The 15708-nt window shown below is 43.4% G+C and overlaps 1 protein-coding gene across 5 annotated transcripts in view; it reads right to left on the bottom strand.

The window, feature by feature from the left end:
• PALM2AKAP2 (PALM2 and AKAP2 fusion) overlaps positions 1 to 15708 on the bottom strand; it is a 272860-nt gene that overhangs the window by 218206 nt on the left and 38946 nt on the right. For all 5 annotated transcript variants that reach the window (XM_030003825.2, XM_030003827.2, XM_030003826.2 and 2 more), the window contains exon 2: positions 8248 to 8328. In XM_030003825.2, coding sequence (XP_029859685.1) covers positions 8248 to 8328 — 81 coding nt within the window. The remainder of the gene's footprint in view (positions 1 to 8247; positions 8329 to 15708) is intronic.

Below are 15708 nucleotides of genomic sequence, written 5' to 3'. Positions count from 1 at the left end.
TAACCTCTTCAAAGTTTCTTCTTAGCCACATGGGTACAGGCTACCATGTCACTTGCCTGAGTTTTCCCTTTTCATAAAACCCTTACTGCAGCAGACCCCCAGGCTCAGGATCACTGGTCCTCAGGTCTTGTTTCAGAGCTAATCAAAAGTTTCCTGGTGCCTCCAAGGCAGTCTGCTCATCCAAGGGACTACTGTTCTGCCTGTCCCCAAGAAGCCTGTCTCCTCTTTCCCTGTAGCTCCTGGGGTGACAGAGGTTTGCTACAAGCACCAGCGAGCCACTGGGCAGGGGGTGCAAGGGGGGGTGCACGTGGGGAGATTAGTAAATAAAGTAAGTAAATAAGTAAATAAAAATAAATGATGGCCACTATTATGATAAGCACCACCTGGAATCATGGCTGCCAAAAGACTTTGCAGAGAGAATCTTTCCCCCTTGTTTGTTTGATGTACCTGGTACATTCGACAGCCCTTCAGCTGCCCTGAGTACTTCTCCTTCTCAGAGCATGTCTTCAGCACAGCAACAGAGCAGACAGGAATGTGTTAATCAGTGCAATGTGACTGCAGAAATGGGTGAGGAAGACCGAGATAGCTGGCATGATTTGTGTTCACTTGGGAAGGGCTAGATCTCAGCTGGGTGACCCCGTAGTAAGGCAAGGGGATACAAAGGCACAGCTGCTGTATAAGCCACATGCAACCAGAGCTGCAGATGCTTGGGGAAGGCATGTCCGTGGCAAGCTACCTGAAGGGTAGGTATGATGATAGTTACAGCTCCTTCATGAAGGTCTCATGCTTTGTCTGTTTAAAAACTCTCAGGAACAGAAATTGCAGCTGTACAGATGGGGGCCCAGTTAAGAAAGCTTTGGGGGAATAGAGCGCCAATTGTTTTACATCCTCAGAGTAAGCTTCCCATCCATTAGCAAGATCACCAGTGTAAACATTTTGCGTGCATTGCTTTTAATTTGTTCAGGTCCCATATTTTATTTAACTTTGTAAACCAAGTAGACAGTTGTTTCCATACAAAGATGAGGAAGAAGAAATAAAGCCCAAGCTCTTTCAGCTGCAAGGAAACCACCACAGCAAGAGACATTATCAAGACTCTATGAGACAAGACACAAAGTTTGTGCCTTTTTTGCTCAGATTATTCATCAGCCACAGAGCCCTGGTCTGTACAGACTAGTTTCACTGAAGGGGATCATAGGTGTGGCCTGATACAAGGTAAGGGGTTTTAATATTCATTAAAGACTCGAGATGACTTTGAGACAGAAAACAACAGTAAGATGAAAGACAACTCAAACATAGGCTCTTTTCTACACCTATTACCTATACTTCCATGCTACCATAAAGTTCTGCTTGAAGTCACAGGTGAAAGCAATCCTGTTGGTACCTAAGCTGGAGAGTCGGGGTTTATTCTTCAATATCTCTCTTCAGGAAGTCCAGTTAAGATTTCAGACTTCTTCACGGCAGGATGATGATGATGGCTCTGTCCAATTATTTGGCATTTTGCTTGTGGCGAGATTAAGCACCATAATGAAAATAAACAATAAACAACCGCCAGCAGCTGCTGCAGGGATGAGGGGAGGGATAAGGGGACCAGGCTGTCCCAGCAGGCACACACTGGCAGTGTGGGGACACAGCTTGCAAAAGGGGATGCTGCAATGAGGTCATATGTAGTCCTCAGGATGGCGGCCCAACCTGGGAGCAGGTTTCCCAGGGGGACCATGGGATCTCCATCCTGGGCAAGAGTCCAAACATAATGGGACAAGGATGGGCATGGGAACAACCTGCTCCTGTTGGCGGGGGCATGAGACCTCCAGGGTCCCCTCACACATAAATTACTTTATAACTCCATGAGAACATCTCTGTTTCCCAGGGAATTTTGGAGCTGGAGTAAGAAATAGCTTCAAGCTAGCTAAAGTTTCTGGGCTTCATGTGGTTGGGCTGAAAAATTGAGTAAGACCCTCTTTTACAGATACACACATGAAAAGATTTCGATCACGCTTTTACGTCCTGGAGCCAGAAATTTAGGTATGCTTTGGTTTTCCCTATGAGTACTCACTCCATGTTTTCAAAGGAAGTAAAGCATTGTTTTGAGAGAAAAAAACCCCAAACACCCAACAACCAAAAAAAACCCCTCTTTTTGGAATAGTTAACAATCTGAGATTTTGAAAACTGGCAACCCTCTCCCCAAAACAAATAGGCTTTGCAAGTTACCTCCATGACTACACAGCCACAGTTGCTTTTACTGTTATCTTCTGGAAGAATAATTACCTCTCTACATTTAGTCTATCCTCAGCTTCAGTTTATCACTCCTTCACACATACGCACATCAGTCAAAAGAGGCAAAAAGAAAAGCTATTTTTTAGAGACTCCTTTCTCTTCTGGTCTTAAAAGTTCTTATATTCACTGTTTTAAAAAGCTGGATTCAGGTCATGTGAATTCATTTTTGAGCACATGTCGGTCCATTAGAAGCGACTTGGATTGCAGCAAGCTGTAAAGATCTTTGAGCTACTTTGACACAGTCTGGCTAAAATGAAAACTGCCCGAGTGGCACTGACCTGCTTGAAGGACCTTGTTACTGGTGAAAACATGAGTGTCAATTTTGATGGGTTTCAAGGAACTCCTGCCTGTATTGAGAGACTTACATGGTCATCCCAGGATAACTCTGTCCCAGTTCAAAGTACAACTCACACAACAATACCATTTTCCTGAATAAAAGTGTTCTCACAGAGGGATTATACTAGAATAATTACAGTATATTCAGCTGCATGGCAATGACATGCAAGCAGATAAGAAACATGAATTAAAGGACTAAAGCTTTCATCTCTTTGGGGTGGTCAATTTGTGCAGCTGGCCTGGAGAAGCTATTCTGTTGTGGCTAAAAGATTTTACTTAGGGATAGATATTTTGTTTTCTGATTACTTGAAAAGAAAACATATAAGGATTTTTGAAATCCCTCTTCTCCAACCACTACTTCCCAGCAAGGATATCTGAAGGTTTCGTATGCTGTAAGCAATTCAGAAAGAGCAAGTGCCCTACATCCTTAGGCTGTCAAGTCCTGTTCCCTCTCCCTTTCCCTTTCTGGCCCAACAAATCTGGCAGAGAGCCTCTCAATTATCAGCTTAAATCCTGGTCAGAGGTGAGATTTCCAGGGAAAGGTGGGCATCAGCCTGAAGATACTAATGCACAGAAAGGGATAAACAGGGGTCCCCTATGCTCTGGACATGGAAATTTGTCTCCAAATTAGTTCTTAACCTCTCCATGCCCCAGAACTGTGTTTGGGAAATGGAGACGACAGGACCTTCCAGTCTCACAGAGGTGCGGTGGGCTTCAGTGCATTAAAAACAGAGGGTCAGCCTGGGACTATCATAGCAGACATCACATACCAGAAAAGTGCTCAACTACTAATAAGAAGAGGTTTTGGGGGCTATTGCACTGATTCTGTAGAGAATGGAGACTACCCATGACATCAAACATTGTGTGCTTGACTGAGTTGCCATTCAGTTTAAGGGTTAATTTACTTGAAAATCATAAAGGGATTCAACATAAAGGAATAACAAGATTCCTTCATTTGCAAAAGTTATCTCTGTTTTTTCACACTGTTGCATATATATATATATATGTATGGATAGACACATAGATAGATATATCTATTTATGTTGTCTCACACCAGTTATTTTAAGACTAGAATAAATTGAGGATACCAATATAACTGTGGAATTATAAAGTTAAAATTTATTTATAGATAAGATAGTTTCAGCTAAAACCATACCCTAACAAAATCTCTGTAACATAAAAAGGCTTTACTTTCCTTTCTTTCAGAGTAAAGATGTAATTATATTCTAGATTAAGTGTTCGAGAACTGCAGCCTTTAAGAAGCAGATGTTAACAGAAATAGGTCCCTAATATTTATACCACTCCAGAAATAAATTAATTGTGGTAAATGGATTTATTGTAATAATTAAAGTAACAGCAGAGAAGTAATTTTTCGTTCAATTAGGAGGTTTTGTGTTTATTTTATTACCAGCAGCCACCAAACAGAGCTACAGTAAACAATTATAGAAATTCTGTTCAACTAACTACAGAGGAGGCCAGATCTTGGAAGAAACACTTCTACCCTAGAGTTTATTTGAAATAGTAAACATCTCCATTAAAACAGGCCCGCCCAATTGCTGCCTAGCTGAACAAGTTCTTAAAAGCAGCTGTTGTTTGTAGGTTGTATCTCTGGTGCAACTAATCAACCAAAATCAATTATTGTCTTCCTCAAGAAACCACATGATATTGATGGATACTGCAGACAGTGTATTTGTGTAAGGTGAATTTTGCCCACTTCTCTGGTTTCACACTATAGAAGCTGGTAACACCTCCAGTTCCCACGGACGTGGCAAGCCCCATTTGTAGGCATATGGCCAAAGAACTGCCAAAGCATGAAGTTTAAACTCTATCTACTGTTAAAAAACACACCACATCTTGTGTTGTATGAAAGAAGAATTATTTTGATATTAAGCATTAAAGTAAGTGGGAGGTAAGGGGAGCTGTTGTAAATTGCCTCTTATTAGAGCAAACCGGCAAGTTCAGTCTCAAAAAACGGGGCTTCAAAGCACCTTTATACCTTTTCCCACACCAAGGGCCTTTCCAGTGGAGCATCTGATTGTAATGTAGACAAATACACCTCCTGCCTTCAACTGAGTGCCCCAACGGCCCTGAAGTACCACGTGCATGCTCTGTGCCCACCAACATACCTACTTTCCAGTGATTCACAGAAGGGTCAAGGCCAGATTGGATGGGGCTTTAAGCAACCTGGTCTAGTAGAAGGTGTCCTTGCCCATGGCGGGGGGGTTGGAACTCGCTGATCTTTAAGGTCCCCTACAACCCAAACCATTCTATGGTTCGATGATTCTAAGAGGTGATAAGGCTTTCACTGTCAGCAATGATGGAATTAAGTTTTTAGAGCCTACACTACTCTAAACTCTCTCCCACTCCAGACTTTCACACCTGGAGGGTTTCACTTGATTAACTCAGAAGCTTACAGAGACCATTAATAGCTGAGCCATGTCCTGGTGTCCTCAGCCATAAAGCCATTGGCCTCATTCTCAGAAGCCTTTGCAAAATGTGTTGCCAAATCCTTGTCCACATTCAGTGCTGACATTTACTAACTCCAGTATTTGCTGGGTTGTTCTGCCTAGAACAATGGGGCAGCGGCCACTGTTCCCTTATTTTCAGCCAGGTATGTAACAAGGGAAAAATGAATGAACTGGTAGTAGGGTTAAGTCATTTTGCCAGGGGTCTAATTGGCATCAGCAACTTGAAAACTGTAGGTAATACAGCATAAACATTTGCAATAAACTATTTCTATTAGATATTTTTCCTATGTGAATAAAATTGTCTGAAATTAACAGAACCCCTGTAGCTTCCAGAACCTTTATTAGGTAACCAAACATGGTATTTTACACAGTGTATTTTAAAAAGAAAATTACTCTGGCATTGCACAAAAATGAAGCAAACCCATTGAATCCTGGCATGAATGTCTTTGGGTGAACTCAAGCTGTTATGTTTGTGGGATCAACCCAGATACCTCAGACACAGGATTAACCCAGATATTATTTTCAAAGGTTTCTCCACAGCAGATTTTAATGAACACTGGTATGAAATCCTTACACACTACACTGACATCAACAACCTCACAGCATTTTAAGTAAATACATGGGCTTCCTAGGCATGCCTGGTCTTTTTGACCTCGATTTATGCCTTGCATAGAAATGTGTTGAAATCCACATATTTCAGGAAATGAACCATGTTCTACCTAGCACTTCCAAAGGAAAATGGATGCACTTATTCTGGGCTGTGTGAGCCAGACTGGGGAGACATATCAGACTGGGGGACTATATTCATTGCAGACTTGGAGCCCCTGCCTTGCAGAGGCTCAGGGCAGCAAGAGTAAGGTGAGGGAGAGCCCTGGGGAGGTGAGGGGAGGATACACAGTTTTCAAATGAACAAAGCACCCTGGAAGGCCAAATACCATTTTGGTCAGCACCCCACTAAGCAAAAAGAACACTGAACAAAGCATGAAAAAAAAAATGCACTTTGCTTGGCCTGTCTCCACAGAGAAAGGCAAATACTACCACCAGCCAGTGCCTCTATTTTTTTTTTTTTTACTTTTTTCTTTGGAGCCTGGGGGCTTCCTCTGTTTGGGGCGGGCCTAGTAGCAATGAGGATGAACTCTGCAATCCCAGATAGTCCTCTGCTATTACCTCATCCAGGTCTCCCAGCAGAGAGTTGTTTGGTGGTACAGTGAGGTGGTACAGGCAGCTCCTGGAGCAGCAGTCACCATGACTGCTCCAGTAAAATCAACGCACTTCTCCTCTGATGCCAAGTGATGTCACTGAATGGTGAGGTAGAGAAGCTCCTATCATACCTTCATACTCATCCTTGCATCCAGCATTACAGACTGGCTGTGCTTTTAGCTGAGAAAGCTGCCATTTTAAATTTCTGTGCCCTGATCTCCCCTTAGCTTCCTGTATGATTACTGCTCTTGCACCAGGCTGTGAGCTAAATAATAACGGGAAATAGTTAATTTTCATGTGTGTCACTCAAGAAATCCGTGCAGCAAGACTGAATCTCTGCTACTGGCAATCAGCACAGCAGGGCTGAAGTCAGTGCCTGTTCACACCAGCCAAGGGGCTGACCCCACTGCACCACCTTGAGAGGTTTTACTTTTCCCTGTGGATGATAATAAATTCAGTTTAGCAACAGCTATATCAAAATAAATCAGATGAAGTAGAGAATTTCCAGAACTGCCTTTCCAAAAGGGTCTGCTTAAAGAATTTCATGAAACAGCATAATTCAGCTAGCTTGGAAACAGTTAACATGACAAAGGAAGTCCTCAGTTTTGCAGCAAAAAGAAAAAAAGCAAGCATCATGAAGGCACTGGAAAGGCATCTTACTGCCCTGCTGCATCAACCTGCTGCCATCAGAAGAAATTCTCCCTTGCCTGTAGTCAATGGCAGTCTGAACGAAATGGCAACTCCTATTGCCCCACAGAAATGCAATCACATCATTTACTGATAACACCAAAGGCTATGTGTGACATCCACAGATTTATGGTGAACCTGATGGAGCATTTGTATAGGCTGCAATCAATTACTTGGGCTTAACTGCATCATGTTTACCAGAAAATGAGGAATGGTTTACAGAACATGATGGCAGGGGCTTGGAGAGGCAGGATAAGGATCCTGTCTGTAGCATAACTTGAAGTCTGGTCTTCAAGCGCATGTGTGGGCAGAGAAGATATTTTGCGCACCATCTCCCCACACCAGCGCACTGTTCACACACACACATACTATTGCACAAACAACCTAATACCTTATTTTTAAAAACACAGCCCAGCTCACTTGCTGCAAGGATAAACTGTCCAGTCCTGATCATCTTAGATATTCTGATCACTGAAATTCCTCGGGCTCCCCTACTGAACAAATCTATTGAGATGTGACCCACAAATGTGCACTGGTTTCACAAAGATCACATGCACTTTTTTGTTCTTTGCTTTGCTATGTGCAAATGTAAAGACAAACTGCTACTGACAGGAAGGATAAATGATAGAAATAACCAGGATGGCTTTCAAATGATGATATCTGCAGCTGTCATGGAGTCCAACAGGGACTGGGGCTGCTCGGCACCCTGTTAAATATCAAGGCGCCTCTCCATGTAGACACGCACATATGCATCAACACCCTCACTGCATGTGCACGTATACCCATTTTATTACGCTACATATGCCTAATAACTTCACTCTAAAATTAAAGCTTTATACACACACACGCATGCTAACTAACACCCCCTCTGCAACACACACACACACAAAAAACCTAATGACAGGCACCAGAAAAATCCAATGCAGCTCTGCAGGCAGAAAGTGCTCACCGAAGCCATGCAGTTCACACCCAATCCACAGTGATTGGTGTCTTATCATTATGTATAATAAATAACAGTGTTTAATAATAACAGCACTGCCATGCTGCCTGCGCTCACACCCTCCAGGCTCCATGCTCCTAGGCTGTTTCTGCAACATGGTCCTGTGTATGAAACACACAGAATGAAAAGCAGGCAGGACACGATCACTGCAAGAGATAGGCTCCGGCAATGAAAGCTGCTTCATGTCGGAGTGGGCTTTTCCCAGCTTTCAGACGTGTGATCTGCATGTCTAATAATGAACAGATTTTAGTCAATCCATAATTTTTGGCATCAGTCCCTTACCTTGAAATGCTGCAGCTGAAGTATCTGGTCCTCAAGCTGTTGTCTCTTGCCTTCTATTTCTGTCTGCCTTTTCCTTTTCTCCTTGGAAAAATAATTTGAGAGAGAGAGAGAGAGATCTCGTCAGAGAAACGGAGGCTTTAAGGGTAGTGGATTCGTAAGAGCATGTAAGCAGTCAAACGCATCTGTACAGATGTCACCAGTCCCATTTCACCTGCTCTTCTGCCTGCTGGTATGCAAACAGCAGCGTCCTGGGAAGACGCCAGCCCCAGACTAGCCAGTCGCTCGCCAGCAGGAGAAATTCTCCTCGCTTGTTCCCGGCAGCCGGAGCAGCAACAGAGTGCACAGTCCCAGAGGAGGGGAGAAAACAGGCATAACAGCTGAGAGAGAAGTTAAAGGGACAAAGATGTGCTTTTGCATTTGAGACACTGGGCCAAAACCATGGATTGCTTGGTGCAAATGTGTGACAGTAAGGCGACCCAGAAGCAGTGGGTGGCATCACGGAGGAAGGGAGCTGGGTTGCAGACCGTCTTTTTCCCCAGCAAGGCTGGTGGTAAGACTTTCCCTGAGCTCAATGGGGAGAAAGTGTTTCAGCCAGATTGCACGGGATTTACCTGCAAAGTGAATGGGATGGACAACCCCCAGCTGCCTTTGTTTAAAATTCAAGCCACCAGCACACAGTAGCAGCTGGCCCTTACTGGCTCCCAGGAGCTGGACTGACCAAGAGGCACCAAGGACAGCATGGTCATTTCTACAGCTGAGAGTTTGCATGGTCATGTTCATGAACACCGCCACTCATCTGTGCCCAGGCTGCTCCCTTCAGCAGGCGTTCCAGGAGGAGAACGACCTGCTTTTCTCACTTGCATCACCTTCCTCTTACAACTGTTTGCTTTCTGTCAGTCTTCTGCACCTTTTGGGGAGTGTTTCTCCTCACCCACCCCTAGCCCAGATCAGGTTCCCTCTCCCGGAGGTCTTTTCTCATTTTAGATTTTGCAGCCAAGACAGAAATACTGAGTAGTAAACGGGGGCAGTCAAATAAGTGTACCAGCCTCAGTTTTTTGGGGGAACAACAGTTTTTATTCCCTACCTGTGAAAGCATGTTTTTGTTATTTAAATATTTCAGTAGCTGTAAGGTTGGGCTTGAAGACATTTGGGGATTCCTTAAATCCCCAAAGTAATTTTTCTGTCTCATTTCTAGGTGTCCTACTGATGCTCTGGGAATTCTCTGCTGTCCAGGGATTTCAAACCTTCATGCTTCACCCTCAAGGGGCATGCAATAAGATGATGCCTATACAGAAATTAATTGTGTTTATATGGGACCTCAAACCAGGGCATTTTGAGTGAAGGCATTACATTTACAAGGAAGATCAGGAAACCTTTTTTTTCATGCCAGGCTCACTCAAAACAAAGCAAACCATGGAGCTATATAACTGTCTGGACCACTCCTGCTGAAGAGTGAGACATCAGAACAGTGATGGGACGGCTGGAGTAATGAACCCAGAAGAGGCAAAATAGTCAAATGAGGCATATGTCAAGCAGTTCTGTGATACACTGTACACTCTTACATGCTGACTATTTGTGTTTATCTACATCTACACACACACACTCCCCACTGTCTGAAGTATGTAAGGATATTACTGCTGAACAAAAATATTGTGCTGAAGTTGTTTCAGAATAGCAAAATTGGCTTTTTGGATAACTAAAATGTCACAAATGGTGCCTGTCTTCAGCTGAAAACTTGACATCTCACTCCTCTGTGCATGCAGAAGATAGTTTGCATTTGTGCATACACAAGCATACAAAATTTATGCATGCACCTTTAAAAATCCTTCCTTATGTAAAATTGATAGTCTGTGGATCATCCCCCTATCACTCCTCCAATCCCCATTTCCCCTTCGCATTTTTGAATGGAACAGGATATTGGAGGGGTTAAAAGACCCCTGTTGGGATCTCTCTTGCCATTTTCCTCATTCTGTGATATTAACGGCGCACTTTGGAGACTGAAAACCAGAATTTGTTCTTTGCTATTTCCTCACATAGCTAGTCAAGCCATGGACTGGAATAAAGCTGTTCCAGTTAATGGCCTAATATTCTCAGAACAAGGGTAATTCTGCCCTGTTTGTGCCAAGCTGGCCAGATGGTAGAATGTTTGGATTTCATATACGTAGGCATTAACACCCCACATCTGACACTCCATAGTCCAGCATAAGACACCTACATCTTCACAGTTAACTGACCTACATTTATGTGTGTGTATATACATACATATGGGGTTTTATATATATATGAATTCTACCCTTCACAAAAACCTTCTCACTAAAACACGATGGAAATACCACAGTACCTCCTCTGGCTGGTTGTGTCATGATGTATAATGGATGTGACAAGACAGCCTTATAAAACATAGATGGAAACTTCTTTTCTTTGTGAGAAAGGGAAAGCACTTAGAGTATTTTCCCTGTAGGCAGCAACACAGCAGGCACTAAAATACTTGAACTACTTACTAACTAGTGGGCTTCTGTGGAGTTAAATTGCAATATTGTTCACATTTCCATTTCACTGGCTTTCAGTCAGCCTGACTGCACGCCTCTACCCTCTGATTTTGTACCACAGCACAGCTATGGCTGAGGAGTATGACAGCAAAGGTGGGTTTTTTTGTCTGAAGATTGTGTGAATTGCAGCCTTGGTAATTAGCTATCAGGACTTTTCACCTCAGGTCACTAAATCACATTAAATTTAGGTTTCTCCCAGTCATGGAAGGTTGCGACCATATGTGTTCCTGGTTTATATAGGTGTGTTCTGAAAAAATGTGAAGAATGTAGAATGTAGAAAAATCAGCATGTCAAGGATTTTAGATATTCAGTAGATGAAACCAGCCCCCACTTAAGCAGGCTCCTGATTCAGGACTTTACTGAAAACACGGGGATGTAAAGCACGTGCTTACACCTGAGCATTTGTTAAGGCACTTTCTACTTTGAAGCCAGTAAGTGTTCCTCATTACTCTGTTCGTCTACCTTTTTTCCAAGTATGCCTGTCGAAAAGGTGGAGAAAACAGGTACCGAAGCCACTTTTACTGTGAATGTGGTAGGTTTAAAAGAAAAGATTTATATCTATCTGAGGTGTGCTGCGTTTGTAAGAATACAGATAATCATCATGGATGGTTACCTTTCCAAAATGGTAGAGGAGTACCATTTGGGAGGTGCACTCAGGATGCTTTGAGTATTTGGGATATTCATGAGTAAAATAAGATTTAAACCTTACATCCCTCTTCACCAAAAATACTAGGCAAATGGGAAAGTGAAAGTACTTGATTTTTTTACTCACAGACCCAAATGATGGGAAAAGAACATAGGTCAAATGGCAAGGTTACTCATACTCTGAAATCTGTTCAATGAAAAATGAGATTTGTACTCAGGCATTCACATGTGGATTTGCAACATGGAAAAATAAATTTATTTCATTTTCCAAGAAGCTTGATTTTGGAAAGGAAGCAATTGCTTCTTGGCAACAAAGGTGGCCAGTGCCACTTTCCTATTGCTGAAAAACAAATACGTCAGATACTCAGTAAGACTCCATCCACTTGGAGGAGAGAGAGGTGTTGGGAGGACAAAACGGAGATCTGTAAAATCATGAGTGGGGCATGGAGACAGCCAGTGCGCATCTACTGCTCACTCTGTCTTCCCCTGTAAGAAAAAAAAGGGCATCAAGTGAAACTGGATGTGGCAGCTTTGAAGCCAAGGCAACAGTCTGCTGTGGGAATCTTTGCCTCGGCATGCGGTGGGTGCTAGAAGGTGATGGGGGTCCCAGGGAAGCCTGGGGACAGAGAGTCAGAGAGAAGAAATACTGTAAGGGTTACTACACAAACTGAAATTACATCTGGTTCAGGAAGCCCCTGAACCACAGATGGTTTTAAGAGTGTTTGCTAAGTTTTTGTATGCTTGTCCTTCTCTCATGCTCATCCTAACACTGCTGATTTTTCATTCATCAGAGAAGGGGTGCAGGATTTTTGTCTGAATCGTGTGTTACATTTGATCAAAATAACCTACAGTTTAGTACCGGACTTGTCAAACTGTTCCAGTCAAAAAAACCAAAACAACCACAAACCAACAACAACAACAAAAAAATCCACACCCATAAGATCTTGAAGAAAACAAGTTATACTAAAATGCTACTCTGTGACACTGCAGTCACAGAGTACTTCAATTTTCCATTACAAAATCATTTTTGTTCCTGTTTAGAAATCTGCCCGCACAGCGTGGGAGGTGATACCGAGATTATTCAGCTTACAGAGTCATAACTGTCTGTGGAGAAACCTGCACCTCTAAAGCTGTGTAAATCCTTGGGGCAGTAAAGCCTTGGTAAAGCCCCCTGCTCCCCTTGCACCGGCAGAAGCACCTGATTTCTTTGGTTTAAAGCCAGCTCAGACACGTGCAGAAAGCACTCCATGGAGCAGCACAGAAACTACACAATATTTGTTTGACCTCACCGGGAAAACACATGACCAAATCTGATGGCAGACTAAGGCTTATGGTACAGGTATCCAGAAGAACATGGTAGGAAAACCAAAATAATCCCCAACTCAACAAAAAACCTGACTGGGATATTGTGGCCCTCAAGGAGACAGGCAGCACAACACTGGAGGAGCTACCACTGGTAGTTTCAGTAAAGAGGTTTCCCATGGACTTCATCCTGCACCCCCAGCAAGTGTCCAACCTGCCACGGACGAGCGGGTGGAAGAGGGTGAGCTCCTGCCTGTCATGCCAATGCAAAACAAATGCACCCAAAAATGGCACAGGTGGAGGAAAATTATAGTCTGCTTCGAAGCAAGGAAAACAGTTACAAATAATTGTCTTCAAAGAATCATGCAATTTTCTTCAGCAAGACATTATTTTCTCCACTCTGCACAGTTAGCAGATATTATTCCCTGCTTATTTAAAGCTCACAGATTTTTAGGGCAAGTAAGGAAACAAACAAGCAAAAGAGCTGCTGACACCTCATTTTTCTGTTGCCAGTTCAGGGACATCCAGAACACTGGGGGAAAAGGAGCATCTGTGTTCAGCTAATAATTTCAAACTGCAGTTAGCATAATCCCCAGAAATCACTCCTCATGGAAACTGAAACTTTCACAAGGGTGGTAGTTTAAATGACCATCTTCCCTGTGGTGACTTCACATCTCTCAACAGTGAAATCAAATCTGTAAATTTGTTTCCTCTTTTGCAGTTCAACAGTAATGGTTCACAGGAAATAAAATATTAAGAAAGACAGGAGGATAATTTTCTCCCCCCCTGCCTTTTTTTTTTTCCCTCTCTTTTTTTCCCCCCACCTGTTTCATTCCCATCTGGTCAATTCTTTTCTTTTCCTGTTGTGTTTGCATAGTGGGAAACTCTCCCGACAGCAACCATCCCTACCACTTGCAACGATGCAGCCCAGTACTGGCAGCACTTTGCAAAATGCAATTCTAAATGTTTTCTGCTGTTGTAAACAGCATACAAAAGAAATCACAGCACCAGAAGAGGCAGGACGCAGAACTGAAGCAGAGACACTGTTACGGCAGAATAAACATGCCTCGAAGGTTGGTGGCAGGATGCCTGCTCCTTTTGCATCATCAATGCCCACTTTCATTACTTGCTGCCAGTACAAGAAGATGGAGCCCATCGTCCTGCCTAGTGTATCAAACTAGATCACCATATGCACTGGCATGACTGTGCTCAGTGAAAATCTCGTTGTTATGGGTAGCCATACAGCCTCTGTAATTGCAAGCTGAAGGATTGTGTGGTGTCCTGTTTCAAGCACTGGGAAATATGTCCTGTTTCAGATTATGGGAAATGACTCCTGCTGCAGCTCCTCTCCTACCCTGCACCCAGCAGAACCAGAGTGTGTACTTGTCCGTTTCTGAGATCCATTTTTCTCTGGCAGTTACACCATCAACAACATATAAATGTAAGCTATTGGCATTCCTCCCTCAGGCATTCTCCTGCAAGACCCTCCTCTGCCCCAGTCCCCTGAAACCTGTGGCCACCTGGCTAAGGTTTGTTTCACTTAAAACATGAGCCAGGGACAATTTCCCTGCATGTGTATACTGGAATTCAACTTCTGAACTTAAGGAAACTGCACTCTGTGCTCCTAGGTAGCATCTAACAAACTGTCACCCTTTTTCCTTACAGTCTCGCTGTGCAGGAGGCTTATTACCTAAAGCACAGATTCATGATTTCAAATGTCCTCAGTGCCTAGGACCTTGGTGGCTCACCTGACTTCACCTTCTCCATACCTGAACAAAGCAAACTGTATGTTGGAAAGTTCTAGGTGGGATGCAGGGACAGCAGGAGTACAGGATGCTGCTGCAATGCTTTCCATGTATGTTCCATATACCCACATATCTTATGACAAAGCTGTGGCCATTTCCATTACTCCAAGCAACAAGCAGATGGGTTATTTAGGAATGAACAACAGGAGTTCTCAATGGCACAGGTGCAGCAGATAAATGCCTGAGGGGAGCAAGTGAAACCCACCTAAAAATAAGGGCTGGGTTTACCTCCCTTCCTCATGCTTGCTCTTTCCACGGTTGTATGCACAGGAGGAAGCAAAGGAGAGACTAGAGGCAAGGTGAACAGTTAATGATCAGGTATGCCTTTCACCTCCTCTCTTGTGCAACTGGTTTAAACTGGAGATTGCTGTCACAAGGATTGATTCCCATTAAATAGACAGATTGCTACAACATGCAAAAAATGTCTTGACATGTTGGTTTTGGACACAGAATAGACTTAATTCACAGAGGCAGACCCTGGTGAGGGAGTAAGTAGAAGAGCCTGGAAGTTACGGAAATGCTTTGTTTCTCTTATATTGAACAGGGTCCTGCTAAGGAGAAGGCAGAATCTCTTGCAGAGAGCTGAACCCTCAGGGTGAAGAAAGAAAATGCCCTCAGGCCAGAAATGCACTGGCTTTCGTTGCAGCCTTGCATCCCTTTTCTCCAGTAGTGAATGTCAGAAGTTATGTCTGTATGTACAAGAATGGGTGGTTTGAGAGAGATAAGGAGATACATCTCCCTGTAACCAACTTAAGTGGTCCCAGTAAAGGAGCAAACGTTTCTGGTCTGCAGCTCCCCTTCTTGCTGATTTTGTCGCTTGCATGCATAATAGCAGTTCTTGCTCGAGTCGGGGAAAACACACTTGCAAAATTCATTTTCTCCATTTCATCTAGCACTTTGGCTACCCTTGCACAATGTCAAAGGATGGGTTTCTCCTGTGCTGACCTGCTAAAGCACATAGAATAGCTCTGTGTCCACATGCGCATTGCCTGCAATTCAGGGCTCAAGTAAGAGAACTGTAGCAGTCATCCTGCATGTCCAGGACACCAAAGGAGGAGTTCATCCACATAGAGCTCTATAGGATTAACTACTGCTCGGGGCACCTGAATATGAACATTTCATGACAGCTACAAGCCCACTGCCATACCTGAGACTATGCA

The sequence above is a fragment of the Aquila chrysaetos genome, chromosome Z (assembly GCF_900496995.4).
Source record: "Aquila chrysaetos chrysaetos chromosome Z, bAquChr1.4, whole genome shotgun sequence".
Lineage (NCBI taxonomy): Eukaryota > Metazoa > Chordata > Aves > Accipitriformes > Accipitridae > Aquila > Aquila chrysaetos.
The sequence above is the reverse complement of the archived record's forward strand: the minus strand, read 5'-3'. Positions and strand labels throughout refer to the sequence as shown.